We start from the raw sequence: 17,030 nt of genomic DNA, 5'->3' as shown, positions 1-17,030 counted from the left end.
AATAAATACGATCGAATGAACGAGTGAATGAATAATAATAATAATAAATAAGATCGAATGAATGAATGAATAATAATAATAATAAATAAGATCGAATGAATGAATGAATAATAATAATAATAATAAATACGATCGAATGAATAATAATGATAAAAAATACGATCGAATGAATAATAATAATAATAATAATAAATACGATCCAATGAATGAATAATAATAATAAATACGATAGAATGAATAATGATAATAATAAATACGATCGAATGAATAATAATAATAATAAATACGATCGAATAATAATAATAATAATAATAATAATAATAATAAATACGATCCAATGAATGAATGAATAATAATAATAATAAATACGATAGAATGAATAATAATGATAATAATAATAATAATAACAATAAATACGATCGAATGAATGAATGACCCCTTGGGCGGCCGCCCGCCGGTGGGGCTCGGGGTCACGTGGCGCGGGAGCGGCGGGAGCGGGAACTACAACTCCCATGGGGCCTTGCGGGAGAGGGGGGGCGGGCGGGACTACGGGTCACGTGGGTGTGTGTGTGGGGGGGGCGGGAACTACAACTCCCATGGGGCCGCGCGCTCGGGCGAGCGGAAGTGGCGGTGTCGCCGCCCGCCTCCCCGCGGCGGAGCGGAGGGCTCTATCCGGGGCCTCGGCGCTGCCCTTTCCTTTCGCGCCGGTTGCCGCTGCGGAGCGCGGCGGGTCCATGTGCGCAGCGAGCGGCGCCAGCCCCACCCCCGACCGCCCGGCCATGGACCCCAGCACCATCATCGAGGCCCTGCGGGGCACCATGGACCCGGCCCTGCGCGAGGCCGCCGAGCGACAGCTCAATGAGGTAGCAAGCGCGCGCGCGAGAGAGGACGGGCCCGGGCCCTGAGGTGGGGGGGGGGGGGCTGGGCTCGGGCGCGCGCGGGGCGCTGAGGGGCGCGGGAGCGCGCGCGCGCGGGCGCGAGGACAGGCCGCGGGCCCTCCATGGCCGCCTGAGGAGACCACGACGACGACGACCACGACGGGCGCCCTCCCTCCCTCCCTCCCTCACAGGCCCCGGACACATGGCCGAAGGGAGCCGCCGCCGCCCACCCGGCCCGGACCAGGGCAGCCACTACCATAATTATAACCATCATCATCATCATAATAGACTAATAATAATAATGATGATATTCCCCGAGCGCTCACTACGTCCCCGGGGGGGAGCGTGTTGGACGCGACCCGTGTCCCTCAGAGGGCTCTTACCACAGTAAGCGCTCAATATATAATGCATTATAATCATCATCATAGTAATGGACTAATAATAATAATGATATTCCCCAAGCGCTTACTACGTCCCCGGGGGGGAGCGTGTTGGACGCGATCCGTGTCCCTCAGAGGGCTCTTACCACAGTAAGCGCTCAATAAATACGATTGATTGATCGATTACCATGCGCCTGGCACTGTACTGAACGCTGTTGGGGAGGGACCGTCTATATCATCATATCATCAATCGTGTTTATTGAGCGCTTACTGTGTCCAAACTGAGCCCCTTCCTTCCTCTCCATCCCCCCATCTTACCTCCTTCCCTTCCCCACAGCACCTGTATATATGTATATATGTTTGTACATATTTACTACTCTATTTGTACCTATCTATTCTATTTATTTTATTTTGTTAGTATGTTTGGTTTTGTTCTCCGTCTCCCCCTTTTAGACTGTGAGCCCACTGTTGGGTAGGGACTGTCTCTATATGTTGCCAACTTGTACTTCCCAAGCGCTTAGTACAGTGTTCTGCACATAGTAAGCGCTCAATCAATACGATTGATGGTGATGATGAATTATAATCATCATCATAATAATAGACTAATAATAATAATGATATTCCCCAAGCGCTCACTACGTACCCGGGGGGGATCGTGTTGGACGCGATCCGTGTCCCTCAGAGGGCTCTTACCACAGTAAGCACTCAATAAATACGATTGATTGATCGATTACCATGCGCCTGGCACTGTACTGAACGCTGTTGGGGAGGGACCGTCTGTATCAGTCAATCAATCGTATTTATTGAGCGCTTACTGTGTGCAGAGCACTGGGCTAAGCGCTTGGGAAGTACAAGTTGGCAGCATATGGAGACAGGCCCTACCCAACAGTGGGCTCACAGTCTAGAAGGGGGAGGCAGAACAAAACCAAACATACTAACAAAAATAAAATAAATAGAATAGATAGGTATAAGTAAAATAAATAAATGGAGTAATAAATCATCAATCGTATTTATTGAGCGCTTACTATGTGCAGAGCACTGTACTAAGCGCTTGGGAAGTACAAATTGGCAACATATAGAGACAGCCCCTACCCAACAGTGGGCTCACAGTCTAAAATGTGTACAGACATATATACAGGTGCTGTGGGGGAGGTAAGATGGGGGGATGGAGAGGGGGACGAGGGGGAGAGGAAGGAGGGGACTCAGTCTGGGAAGGCCTCCTGGAGGAGGTGAGCTCTCAGCAGGGCCTTGAAGGGAGGAAGAGAGCTAGCTTGGCGGATGGGCAGAGGAAGGGCATTCCAGGCCAGGAATACATGTCTATATGTTGCCGACTTGTACGTCCCGAGCGCTTAGTACAGTGCTCTGCCCACAATGAATGTGATTGAATGAATGAATGAATGAATGAACGCCGGGGTGGCTCCCAAGGAGATCGGGTTGGACGCGGGCCTTGTCCCACAGCGGGCTCTTACCATGTGTAGTACTCTATTTTATATTACTCTTAATTTATTTGTACATTTATTTTGTTAATATGTTTCGTTTTGTTGTCTGTCTCCCCCTTCTAAAGTGTGAGCCCACTGTTGGGTAGGGACGGTCTCTATATGTTGCCGACCTGTACTTCCCAAGCGCTTAGTACAGTGCTTTGCCCACAATAAATACGATTGAATGAATGAATGAATGGACGCCGGGGTGGCTCCCAAGGAGATCGGGTTGGACGCGGGCCTTGTCCCACAGCGGGCTCTTTCCATGTGTATTACTCTATTTAGTTTATATTACTCTTTATTTGTACATTTATTTTATTTTGTTCATATGTTTCGTTTTGTTGTCTGTCTCCCCCTTCTAGAGTGTGAACTCACTGTTGGGTAGGGACCGTCTCTATATGTTGCCGGCTTGCACTTCCCGGGCGCTTAGTACAGTGCTCTGCCCACAATAAATACGATTGAATGAATGAATGAACGCCGGGGTGGCTCCCAAGGAGATCGGGTTGAACGCGGGCCTTCTCCCACAGCGGGCTCTTACCATGTGTAGTACTCTATTTATTTTATATTACTCTTTATTTGTACATTTATTTTGTTAATATGTTTCGTTTTGTTGTCTGTCTCCCCCTTCTAGAGTGTGAGCCCACTGTTGGATAGGGACCGTCTCTATATGTTGCCGACTTATACTTCCCGGGCGCTTAGTACAGTGCTCTGCCCACAATAAATATGAATGAATGAACGCCGGGGTGGCTCCCAAGGAGATCGGGTTGGGCGCAGGCCTTGTCCCACAGCGGGCTCTTACCATGTGTATTACTCTATTTATTTAGTTTATATTACTCTTTATTTGTACATTTATTTTATTTTGTTAATATGTTTCGTTTTGTTGTCTGTCTCCCCCTTCTAGAGTGTGAACTCACTGTTGGGTAGGGACCGTCTCTATATGTTGCCGACTTGTACTTCCCGGGCGCTTAGTACAGTGCTCTGCCCACAATAAATGCGATTGAATGAGTGAATGAATGAATGAACGCCGGAGTGGCTCCCAAGGAGATCGGGTTGGACGCAGGCCTTGTCCCCCAGCGGGCTGTTACCATGCGTATTACTCTATTTGTTGATTTATTTTATTTGTACATGTTTATTCTATTTATTTTATTTTGTTAATATGTTTCGTTTTGTTGTCTGTCTCCTCCTTCTAGAGTGTGAACCCACTGTTGGGCAGGGACCGTCTCTATATGTTGCCGACTTGTACTTCCCGAGCGCTTAGTACAGTGCTCTGCACACAGTAAACGCTCAATAAATACGATTGAATGAATGAATGAATGAATGTGTCTGGCACTGTACTGAATGCCGGGGTGGCTATAAGAAGATAGGGTTGGACGCAGTCCTTGTCCCGCCGAGGGCTCTTACCATGTGCCTGGCACTGTACTGAACGCCAGAGTGGCTATAAGGAGATAGGGTTGGATGCAGTCCCTGTCCCGCAGAGGGCTCTTACCATGTGCCTGGCACTGTACTAAATGCCGGGATGGCTATAAGGAGATCGGGTTGGACACAGTCCCTGTCCCGCCAAGGGCTCTTACCATGCGTCTGGCACTGTACTAAACGCCGGGGTGGCTCCAAGGTGACCGGTTTGGACGCAGTCCTTGTCCCGCAGAGGGCTCTTACCATGCGCCTGGCACTGTACTGAACGCCAGGGTGGCTATAAGGGGATCGGGTTGGATGCAGTCCCTGTCCCCTAGAGGGCTCTTACCATGCACCTGGCACTGTACTAAACGCCTGGGGGGTGGGGGGCCTCCAAGGAGATTGGGTTGGATGCAGTCCCTGTCCCTCGAGGGTTTTAATCAATCCTCATTTTATATACGAGGGAACTGAGGCCCAGGGAATGATGATAATGGTATTAAGCATTTACTATGTGCCAGGCCCTGTACTGAGCGCTGGGCTACAAGGAGCTTGGGTTGGACACAATCCCTGTCCCGCAGAGGGGCTGAATCCTCATTTTATATTTGAGAGAAACTGAGTCCCAGAGAATAATGATAATGGTATTAAGCTTTTACTATGTGCCAGGCCCTGTACTGAGCGCTGGGGTGGCTACAAGGAGATCGGGTTGGACACAGTCCCTGTCCTGCAGAGGGATCTTACTATGTGCCTGGTACTGTACTAAATGCCGGGGGGTGCTCCAAGGAGGTCGGGTTGGACGCCATCCCTGTCCCGCAGAGGAGCTGAATCCCCATTTTACCGACGAGGGAACTGAGACCCAGAGAAGGATTGTGCTAGACACTGTACTGAACGTTGGGGTGGCTCCAGGGAGATTGGGTTGGACATAGTCCCTGTCCCGCACAGGGGCTGAATCCTCATTTTATAGACGAGGGAACTGAGGCACAGAGAACGATGGTAATAGTATTAAGCATTTACTATGTGCCAGGCACTGTACTAAACGCCGGGGGGGCTCCAAGGAGGTCGGGTTGGACGCAGTCCCTGTCTCGCAGAGGGGCTGATTCCTCATTTTACCGATGAGGGAACTGAGTCCCAGAGAAGGCTTGTGCTAGGCACTCTACTAAACGCTGGGGTGGCTACAAGGAGATTGGGTTGGACGCAGTCCCTGTCCCGTGGAGGGGCTGAATCCCCATTTTACAGATGAGAGAACTGAGGCACAGAGAATAATGATAATGGTATTAAATGTTTACTGTGAGCCAGCCACTGTACTAAGTGCTGGGGTGGTTACAAGCAGATCGAGCTGGACACAGTCCCTGTCCCGCAGAGGGCTCTTACTATGTGCCAGGCACTGTACTAAACGCTGGGGTGGCTCCAAGCGGATAGGGTTGGATGCAGTCCCTGTCCCGCAGAAGGGCTGAATCCCCATTTTACAGATGAGGAAACTGAGGCACGGGGAAGGATTGTGTCAGGCACTGTACTAAACACCCGGGTGGCTCCAAGCAGATTGGGTTAGATGCAATCCTTCTCCCGCAGAAGGCTCTTATTACGTCAGGCACTGTACTAAACACTGGGGTGGCTCCAAGCAGATCAGGTTGGACGCAGTCCCTGTCCCGCAGAGGGCTCACAGTCTTCATCCCCATTTTATAGATGAGGTACCTGAGGCACAGAGAATAATAATAATGGTATTCACTAAGCTCTTACTACATGCCAGGCACTGTACTAAATGCTGGGGTGGCTACAACCAAACCAGGTTGGTTACAGCCCCGTCCCACAGAGGGCTCACGGTCTTAATCCCCATTTTACAGATGAGCGAACTGAGGCACAGAGAATAATATTAAGGGTATTTGTTAAGCACTTACTGTGTGACAGCCACTGCACTAAGTGCTGGGATGGCTGCAAGCAAATCTGGTTGGACATAGTCCCTGTCCTGCAGAGGGCTCACAGCCTTAATCCCCATTTTACAGGTGAGGGAACTGAGGCCCAGAGAAGTCCAGTGATTTGTCTAAGGCCACGCAGCAGATAGTGCTGGAGTCAGGATTAGAACTCATGACCTTCTTTCTCCCTATCCACTAGGCCCTGCTGCTTCCCTAGAGTAGAAGGGAGGTGTGAAGGGAGGAAGGGGGCCACAACCCTGTTGGATGACTTGGCTCCTCTGGTGGCCCCTTCCTTCCTCTCCCCCTCATCCCCCTCTCCATCCCCCCATCTTACCTCCTTCCCTTCCCCACAGCACCTGTATATATGTATATATGCTTGTACATATTTATTACTCTATTTATTTATTTTACTTGTACATATCTATTCTATTTATTTTATTTTGTTAGTATGTTTGGTTTTGTTGTCTGTCTCCCCCTTTTAGACTGTGAGCCCACTGTTGGGTAGGGACTGTCTCTATATGTTGCCAACTTGTACTTCCCAAGCGCTTAGTACAGTGCTCTGCACACAGTAAGCGCTCAATAAATACGATTGATGATGATGACCTATTATCGCTTGTCTCCAGGCCTAGCTGCCCCAACGGAGGGGGGGACTTGGTTTTAGGCTCAGAGTGATGTGAGTCGCTAGTCCTTCGTTGTCGTATTTATTAAGCGCTCAACTGTGTGCAGAAGTACTGTACTAAGCGTTTGGGAAAGTATAGTACAACAATAAAGAGCGACAATCCCTGCCCACAATAAACTCGCCGTTTAGAGGGGACTCTAGGCCTACCCAGCCCCTCCGGGTGGGGTGGGAGATTACTTGGGTCACCATCCCTTTTCCCTCCTAACCCCCAATTAGCTAGTTTGAGAAACTTTGGTTTTGTAACATTAGACTGTGGGACACTACTCTCCGACCTGATGAACTTGTACCTTACCTCAGCGCGTAGAGCAGGACTTGATACACTTCAAATGCTTAACAAATGCCACGACATTGATCGCTTGATTGATGAATAATAATACCGTTAGATCAGATGGTGTCCCAGGGAAAAAAAAACCAGCTTGAGTTTGCAAAGGCAAATACTGCACCCCCTTCTATTCTAGGTCAGGATGTGGGGTGAGGATTGAATTTGCGTCTAGAAGTGGTTTGACATTCTAGTTTGTGCCGTGCAGGTGTAGAGCTTCAAGTTTTTTTTTCTCGCCTCTAAAACCACTGTGTTGTTCACCAGGCGTTTTTGGTAGTTGTCTCATTCATCCAGGGCTGAATTTCTCGTTCCTGTTACGGCCTACTAAAAAAACCAAAAGAAATTCCATTGACTTGAGTCTCTTGATAAATTTGGAAGCAATTCTAATTTTAAGCATCACCAGCGTTAACCTGCCAAAGTTGAAAATCCAGAGCTTCCGTGTTTTTGTGTATGTCACATCTGATTTCACTTGAATATAAAAATGTATCAATGAAACTATTTATGCCGCTAGGTTCCTTAAGCCTAATATTGCTCAATTTTTTAACTTCTGAAGTATGTTTCAGTAATTCAAGGATTACAAACTCTTTAGGTCTCTTAGTGTTAGAGGAATCCTACCCATCTAAAATGTTGGGGTGATTGAGTGTGTCTCCTGGGAAGAAGTTATTTCTCCAACTCTGTTCTTCATTCAAATGAATCTTTGAAATAAAAGAAGTGATAATTGCTTGTAATATTTCTCTGACTTCCTTTAGCTGGTGAATCATCGCAAGTTATATTGACTCATTGGCAGCAGCATTGGTTAATACTAAACTGAGCAGTCAAAATGAGATAGGGTTAGGAGGAACATACAAAATGCAAACTCTGCCCTCAAGGATCTTCCAGGCTAAGAATACTTGTGAGGAGGTTCATTAGAGCTCAAGAAGCAAGAAGTTGAGGACTGCTTCCTGTCATTAGACTAGTATTTGCTGATATTAGTGGGCCTCTACTCTTTTTGGTTTGTTAAGGGTCATTTTGAATGACAGCATGTGATCAGTCCCACATACAAAGGATAAAAGATTTTTAAAGATTCCAGTGCTTCAAAGTCACCTTGGGCGATAGTAATGTTGTATGTTGAACTGCTAAACAATGCATTCCGTTAAGCTTGGGGAGAACAACAGAAGCCAAGGGATTACATCCTAATGGGGGAATAGGACATAAAACTATTCATGAGTAATGGAATTGGAATAAATAAAATAGAATATACCTGTATTCACAAAGATTGCTGTGTCTTTAAAAGAAATGACATTCTACATTGAACTTGGGCTTCACTGTCTATTTTTATCTTTGGCTACCGAAATGCAAGAAATGATTTTGCCAATTCATTTTTAAGGTAAAAAGGATTTCTATTTTATCATGCAAAACCGAGTGCCATATAGTTGGGTTTTCCAAAAATGACAGTTGGGATGAGACGTTACCTATTTTGACATGGGCGGTGAATCGCACTCCTTTGGTTTAACCACTTTGCAAAACCAATTTTAGTATTTATAATTGCTGTTTTAAAAGAAAGATGAGATTTTCTGTTGAAACCTGGGTACACAGTCTTCCTTTCCATTGACATTTACTGATCAGTACCTGGGAGGTGTGATTCAAATTGTTCCGAGGTGAATTTTCCTTTTTCCTTTTTTTTAATGTCACGTGGACAGTTCTGTTATTTAAAATAGTGTTCTCAAATTGGAGGCTCTCGGAGAAGTCGTTGCAACTGTGGTCTCTTAGATCTTGTTGCAGTCTTTCTTCCTCTTATCATCTTAGTTAAGAGAGAGAGGAAAGTGGGGATGGAGCAGCTGATGTGGAAACATAGAAATTTCAGGAATGGGGAAAGGAAAAGAAGAGGGAGTCTTGGATACTTTTGGAAATTCTGACCTTCAGAAAAGTCTGTGGTGTGCTAGAAAAAATGGGGAAGCAAATAATTTTGGCCTTGCCAAACGGTGCTTTGAGGAAGTGAAAACAATTCAGTGTAGTATTCTCTTGAAACTCCTTGTGGACAGGGATCATGCCTACCTACTCTATTGTATTGTACTCTCCCAAGCACTTAGTACAGCGCTCTACACACAGTAAGTACTCTGTAAGTACTTACTCTGTAAGTACAGTGATTGAGTAGTGTTATCCGTGTTTAATTTTAAAAGTGGTATTTGACCTCCAGAGCATCCCTTCAGCCTGAGTACAAAAAAAAAACAAAACTTGGTTCCGTAACGTCATATTTTGGGACTTTAAAGAGAGACTGGGGATGAAAGATATAAATGAGATTCTGAGCCCTTTTTGCGTAATATCATAATTTTAAATCAATAGTATTTATTGAGCCCTTACCCTGTGTGGGGTACTGGCTTTTAAGCATTTAGGAGAACACAACAGAGTTAATAGATACAGTCTCTGCCTCAAGGATCTTCTGATTCAAAGGCGGGAGACAATTCATGAAAATAAATGACAGGGGGAAGCAATCCAGTGTAAAGATGCATGCTTAAATGCTGTGGCGTGAGGGTGGGAGAGTACCTAAATGCATGGCATAGGTGATACAGTACTTGTACATATTTACTATTCTATTTATTTTATTTTGTTAATATGTTTTGTTTTGTTGTCCGTCTCCCCCTTCTAGACTGTGAGCCCGCTGTTGGGTAGGGACCGTCTCTATATGTTGCCAACTTGTACTTCCCAAGTGCTTAGTACAGTGCTTTGCACACAGTAAGCGCTCAATAAATATGAATGAATGAATGAATACAGTAAAGAGTGGAACTAGGATGGGGGCATGAGGGATTAGTCAAGGAAGGCCTCCAGGAGAAGCAATTTTACCAGAACCTTGAAAATGGGGGAGAGTAGTAATAATAATGGCATTAATCAAGCACTTACTATGTGCCAAGCACTGTTCTAAGCGCTGGGGGGGTTACAAGGAGATCAGGTTGTCCCACGTGGGTCTCACAGCCTTAATCCCCATTTTAGAGATGAGGTAACTGAGGCACAGAGAAGTGACTTGCCCAGAGTCACACAGCTGACAATTGGCGGAGCCGGGATTTGAACCCGTGACCTGACTCCAAAGCCCGTGTGCTTTCCACTGAGCCACGCTGCTTCTCCAGTGTTCTGTTGGTTATATAGTGGATATGTAGATATATTAAGTGTCCAGTACAGTGCTCGGCACACACTAAGCGCTCAACAAATACGATTGGATGAATATAGTGAGGGGAGAGTACAAAACAATCAGTGATATGAATTGAATGCTTACTATGTGCAGAGCACTGTATCAGGAACTTGGGAGCATACAATAGAGTTGGTAGATAAGATCCCTGTCCTCAAGGAGTTGACAATCTTGTCAATCAGCCAGTGATATTTATTGAGTGCTTACCATGTGGAAGGGACTGTAGTAAGGGTTTGGGGGAATATAATAAAAGAGTTGATAGGTACCTTCTCTGCCCTCAAGGAGTTTCAGACACTAATATGAATTATGGCTATGTACATAAGGGCTGCGAGGCAGCAACAACAGTATAAAAAATGTGTACCTGAGTGTTGCGAGGGTGGGGGAGAAGTGAGAAAAATGTTTTGGGGTATGGACACAAGGGTGGGAGAATAGGGTGACAGCAGAGACGACTTGAGTGAGGAGACGGAGAGCAAACAAGGTAGTGAGTAGCATTATAATGTTGCCAATTTGTACTTCCCAAGCGCTTAGTACAGTGCTCTGCACATAGTAAGCGCTCAATAAATACGATTGATGATGATTAGAGGAGCTTGATGACATTGCCAGGTAACATAAGCATAATTAATTAGAAGAGATTGCCCTTAGTTTTAAAAACTGGTACTTTTAGGGCTTGATTTTTGCCTACCATGGATAATACTCATGCTTACTATGTGCCAAGCACTGTGCGGGGTAGATGTAGGGTAACCAGATGGGACATAGGCCCTATATCATATGGGACTCACATTCATTCATTTGAGCGTATTTATTGAGCGCTTACAGTTCTAGGAGGAGGGAGAAGAGGTATTTAATCCCCATTTCACAGATGAAGAACTGAGGCATGATGATGTTAAGTGACTTGCCAAAGGTCACAGACCCGGGAATGGGCAGACCTGTGACTTGAACCCAGGTCTTCTGACTCTCCATTCTGTGCCCCTTCTACTAGACCACGCTGCTTCCCCATCATCTCTTTTATTTATAGTTTATATACTTTGGAGAGTTAACCTGGGAATTGAAGAAGATTTAGAGGGTTGATTTTCATTGACCTTTGTACTCAGTAAAATGACAGAATCAACACTTTAAAAAATCCCATTAGACGGAAGGGGCCACTTGAAGTCTTTAAAATGGATACATTGAACATTGATGATTTAGAATTCTGCAAGGCTTGCTTGGCAAAATATAATCTATTCTGATGCTGTAGTAATTCTAGTATAATAGCATAAGGGAGACAAAAAGCATCATGTCTCAAAAACTGGTATTGCCATTGTTGCTTTAATTTTGCATCTCCTGAAATATTTTGGTGTAGTCATTTTACAGCAGAAAAGAATGAGGATTGAAAGAAAAATCTGGAAAAGTGAGGGCAGAAACCCCTCATTATTCCCTCCATAAGATTAATGTAGCAAATTTGGACACCCAGCAGTATGCAGGTGTGTGTTATATGCACAACTGCTCTGAAACCTGTGGCCATCTAATGTGCTTAGTTCTGTTTCTGGTCTAGTGCTTGCGTGTTTGTAATAATTGATAATTGTGGTATTTGTAAAGCGCTTACTTTGTGCAGGCACTGTACTAATTACTGTGGTGGATACAAGCAAATTAGGTTGGACACAGTCCCTGTTCCATGTGGGGCTCAAATCCCATTTTACAGGTGAGGTAACTGAGGCACAGAGAAATGAAGTGACTTGCCCAAGATCACACAGCAGACAAGTGGTGGGGTCAGGATTAGAACCCATGACCTTCTGATTCCCAGGCCCATGCTCTATCTGCTATGCATATATGCTGTTTCCCATATATGGTAAATTTAATATATTGCTGTTGCAATGTCTTTCTCCCCCTTTAGACTACAAGCTCACTGTGGGGAGGGAATGTTTCTACTAACTCTGTTATATTGTACTCTCCCAAGTTCTTAGTACAGCGCTCTGCACACAGTAAGTGCTTAAGTGCCATCGATGTTGATAAATGGAGAAAAAATCAGAATCAGTGTTGAAAAATCTTATAAAATTCAACTGTACTTCATGAAAGTGTTAAATGTTTTCATATTTTCTTTTAATTTGAAAATTTGTTCATGTTCTGCTTAGCAGTTACTTGAAAAATTCACTTAATGAAGACTAGAGATCTTCATTTCTAGAACCGGAATAATTTCCAGTCACTTCCTCTCCTAATCTGGTAATCTATGAAATGCTGGTCTGGGCCTGGGAGGATCTGGGTTCTAATCCAGGCTTTGCCATCTGTCAGCTGAGTGACCCTGAGCAAGTCACTTCACTTCTGGGCCTCAATTACTTCATCTGATGTGAGCCCTGTGTAGGACAGGGACTGTGTTCAACCTGATTAAATAGCATCTACCCCAGGGCTTAGTTCAGTGCCTGGCCCATAGTAAGTGCTCAACAAGTATAATAATAAGAGCAATAATTACTCTGGATTTTGGTCAGTGGGAAAGTCCCTAGGTACTCTAACATGCAGACAAGAGAGTTCATGCCAGTGGCAAAACACAGTGGTGAAAGAGCTATAGGAAAGTCTTAATAGCTGATGCCAGATTACAGTTACAGAAAAAGCAATTTTGTTCCATACAGATGTTACCATCATTGAGTAGCATTAGAAATTAATTTCCCATATTTTGGTGTGCCACAATATATTGCAGTTTCATTATCAATATTTTAAGTTTTCGTTTGCATTAGTGCCAAAGCATTTCATAACTAACAAATCTTTCTGTTTCATTCTGCATATGTGTTGTTTTGCTGAAATTTTGGAATGAAGGCAGAGTCCTGCCACTTGGGAGTTTCACTAATTTTATAAAGTTAAATGTCATTATGATAATCACTGAAGAATAATCATAGCAGAATTAATTGCAGTAAAATAATGGTATGAGTAGACGTGTTTGAAATGGGTTCATATTTTGAGATGAATGTGTGCATGAAGAACATCTGGATGCCTTATGAAAGCAAGATGTGTGTTTGGTGGCTTATTAAAGTAAACCACGAAAGCAAAAAAAAAAAAATCCATCCAGAAAAAGATTTTGTCCTTACATTTTTTGTGCTAATGTCCTGCAGTTCATTTTGGATTTCTTAAGGTGTTTTCCTCATAGGTAATTGCAATTAAGCAAATGCCAAATACTGAAGTTCTTTCAGTTGGAGCAAATGAGTAATAAATAAATAAAGTGAATTATCTGGAAATAAAAAAGTATAGGTGCATTCACCTGCATACATATTGATGTGTGTGCATTTCCATAAATCCTGGATTCGGCCTTCAAATTAATGGGAATATGAATGTGAACTGTCAAACAGTTGAAAATTATATGGGTTCCCCTGGAGCTTTTTGAATAACACTTTAACTTTTTGAGATCTGCCTTTCTTTTTTTGAAAATTCATTTTGTGTCCAGTTCTTCTGCTAGTCATAGAGTCACCAATAATCAATCGTATTTGAGTGCTTGCCGTGTGCAGAGCACTGAATTAAGTGATTGGGTAGTACAACAGAATTAGCGAATAAAGGTACAAATCCAAAGCAAGGGTGACGCAGAAGGGAGAGGGAGGAAAGGAAATGAGAGGGCTTAGTCAGGGTAAGCCTTTTGGCGGAGATGTGTTTTCAGTAAGGCCTTGATGGAGAGAAGGGACATCTGTCAGATATGAAAAGGGAGGGAGTCCACGCCAGAGGCAGGATGGATAAGAGGTTAGCGGGGAAAGATCGGGGTCCAATAAATAGGTTGATATGAGGAGGTAAGGTGATTCAGTGCTTTAAAAAAATGTACTCGTTAAGCACTTAATATGTGCCAAGCGCTGCTCTAAGTCCTGGAGTAGATCAAAGATAGGTCCCACATGAGGCTCACAGACTTAAATAGGAGGGAGAATAGCTATTGAATCCCCATTTTGCAGATGAAGGAACAGGCACAATTAAGTGACTCGCCCAGGGTCACCCAGCAGACAAGTGGCAGAGCCAGGATTAGACCCCAGGTTCTGTGGTTCCTGGGCCAGTACTTGCTCCACTAAGCCACACTACTTCTCTAGTAGAGTGGAGTGGGGAGAGACAGGAGGCAGGGAGGTCAGCGAGAAGGCTGATGCAGTAATCAAAGCGGGATAGGAGAAGTGCTTGGATTAACTTGGCAGCCATTGGGATGGAGAGGAAAGGTGGATTTTAGCAATGTTGTGAAGCTTGAACCGAAAAGATTCGGTGACCTATCAAGTATGTGGATTGAATGAGAGAGATGAGGTGGGTAACGCCAAGGTTATGGGTTTGTGAACAGGAAGGATGGTGCTGTCTACAGTGATGGGAAAGTCTGGAGGAAAGGATTTGCATTTTACAGGTATAAGTTGATGAAGCTTTTTAAGAGCAGGGAGCATGTCTCCCAAGAATTTATTGATTGACAGGTATCAAAGCACTGCAGTTTGATTCTGCTTTGCCTAGTAGCTCTCATCTCCTACTCTCTTGATTGCATCTCCACTCCAGATAGTCAAACCTCTAGTCTCTTCTCACCGTGGTTTTCCCATTCAGGAAATTATGCCTCTTTGCTCCTCTAAATAAAGCACTCAAAACTCACCTCCCTAAAATTTTTAACAGCATAGATGGGTTCTGATACACCACTACTTCACATGCAACTCAAGAGGTGTATAAACGTGCAAGCTGTTTTAAACAGTCCTTTTTATCTAAAATTTCAAATTGCTTACAGGCTGTCAACTTTTCTTTTAAACCCCACAGAGCTATACCGGACATACTCAGTGTTTTGCTGATAGAACATTCCCTTTCAGCATTCTGGTCAAAACATGCCTGTGTGCAGAGCATTGTACTGAGCATTTATGAGAATGCAGTAGAGTTAGCAGGCATAATCCCTACCATGAAAGACCTTATGAGCTAAGATCAGTTAACAGGTAGGAGGAAGTAGTAGAGTATAAAAATATGTTCAAAAGTGCAACCAAGTGTTAGTAACCGAGTACTCAGTCCTTAGGAAGTGCAGTTGTGGAGGAAATTCTTTGGCTGTCCAAAAATGTAGAAACGTTGCTTTAACCTGTGGTCCCATCCTGCAGTTTGCTTTGTATATTGTTTCAGTTCAGTATATTTTAAAACTGATGCCAAATTCATGGAGTAGCTAATTTGACACTTGCAGGTCTAACAAAAAAGGAATTTAAATCAGTATGGCAGAAGGACTGCAGATTTTGGAATCTAAGAATTTTTATTTTTCTCCCAGTACTTTTGATTTTTTACCCCAACCACCTCCTTATGGCTATATCGTCCCCTTGTAGAGATACCACAGCAAGCATTAGGATAAGTGAATCTCAAGCATGCTTCCCTCCTTCCCTCCCCGTTCATTCCAGTTATTGTCTAAGAAAGGCAGAGCTGTTGATTTTTTTCAAGTCTGCTACCTGGTTTCTGTATAAATACTAGTTAACCTTTAGACTTTGTATTGATATAATGCGTTTGCATTCTTGCCAAACCCTGCATTAAGGGAAACTTACATTCTAGTACAAACACCTTGACCCATATTGCACACTTCTGTATAATTGTTTTCTTCTGTTAACCACATCGATGTTTATCCAGCTAGACTTGCATCTTTGGAAGAACATTCCCTAATTCCCAAAGTGTTCGTTTAAAGACAGGTAGTGAAAGTATGCCTGAAGCAAAGCTATATGATGTCAAGGACCAGTGCTGCTCTCCAAGTACCTTGGTACCTCCAAGTATCATGATTTGATTAGTGGGGCACTCAAGGCTAACCTACATTTGTGAATGACTATGTTCATCAAGTAATTTAGGGTCCCTAACAGTTGGAAAGTCAGATCATGTTGAGAAAAATTTGATTGTCCTATAGTAGTAGTAATAATAATACTTACACACCCACTGTATGCAGAGAGCACCAAACTAGTGTTGGGGAAAAAAATGATTGAGAATTTGACACAGTCCTTAGGTCCCAAAGGACTCAGTGTGAGAGTAAGGGGCAGGAGAGTGGAGTTAAATGCATCGGGAAAGAGGAAAACAAAAATCTAGGAGAGGACAATGGTAAGGAGGAATAGTGCCCTAGGGGGAGAGGAGCAGATTCTCGGGCTACCCAGCAGTTCCACAACCACATCCATGGTTTTTCCGATATGCTTCCTGCTGCTACTGGTGTTGCCAGCATGGAAGAGGGGCCAATGCGAGCCTCTTTGGTGTGGGTGGTCGGAGGTGGCTTCTCTCGTGCCTCACCAGAACCCCATTGTAAGGGGGTTCAGCTCATACTGCTGCCAGTGATTCAGTCTTTCCAAGGCTGTTCTGTGTTAGAGACATTTTTGATGAACCTTGTGATTTTCTTTTTACAATTATTAAGATCTCAGTGACAGGAGTATTGGTTGTTAAAACAATTCAAAAGGATTGTTCCTCCAAGGAAAGGAGGTAAAGAGGGGCAAAATGGGGCATGCCTTATCTGCTGGTTTATTAAAATCCACATGCCATAGTGACTTGGTATCTCACCAGCCCATTGGACAATTATAGCAGGAGATGTGCTTTCAACATTTCTGGCCACCCAGATTAGAGTGTTTTCCAGCCTAGTGAGAAATAGATATTCAAATGTCATCATTTTCCAATAAAGGAAGTGAAAAGACATTTCCTCTGTCTTTTAAATGAAGTTTTTTTCAGCATTAACATTTCATTAAGTGAGTTAGTGCATTAATTGCTGAGTAATTTCATGTAACATATGACTAATTAATTGACTGGTTTGCCAATCATCTGATATTTGCAAGGGCAGCAGGTTTGGAAGTCAGCTTGACTAGCTACTGTGTCCTCCCAGATAGTCTATACATTATGCTTCTGCTAAGGACCAAATTTGGTTCTTTGGAGATGACAACATACAAG

At 43.9% G+C, this 17,030-nt stretch overlaps 1 protein-coding gene across 2 annotated transcripts in view; it reads left to right on the top strand.

Annotated features, from left to right (window-relative positions):
• Positions 1-698: 698 nt before the first annotated feature.
• Positions 699-17,030, top strand: part of IPO7 (importin 7) — a 47,475-nt gene continuing 31,143 nt past the window's right edge. Inside the window, exon 1 of one of the 2 annotated variants that reach the window (XM_038764235.1) lies at positions 699-863. In XM_038764235.1, coding sequence (XP_038620163.1) covers positions 735-863 — 129 coding nt within the window. In that variant the 5' untranslated portion in view covers positions 699-734. Of the gene's footprint in view, positions 864-1,224; positions 1,266-17,030 lie in introns of those variants that run through there. The other variant, XM_038764236.1, reaches the window with a different exon arrangement.

Source organism: Tachyglossus aculeatus, chromosome 22, assembly GCF_015852505.1.
Source record: "Tachyglossus aculeatus isolate mTacAcu1 chromosome 22, mTacAcu1.pri, whole genome shotgun sequence".
Lineage (NCBI taxonomy): Eukaryota > Metazoa > Chordata > Mammalia > Monotremata > Tachyglossidae > Tachyglossus > Tachyglossus aculeatus.
This window is presented reverse-complemented; position numbering and strand designations above follow the sequence as displayed.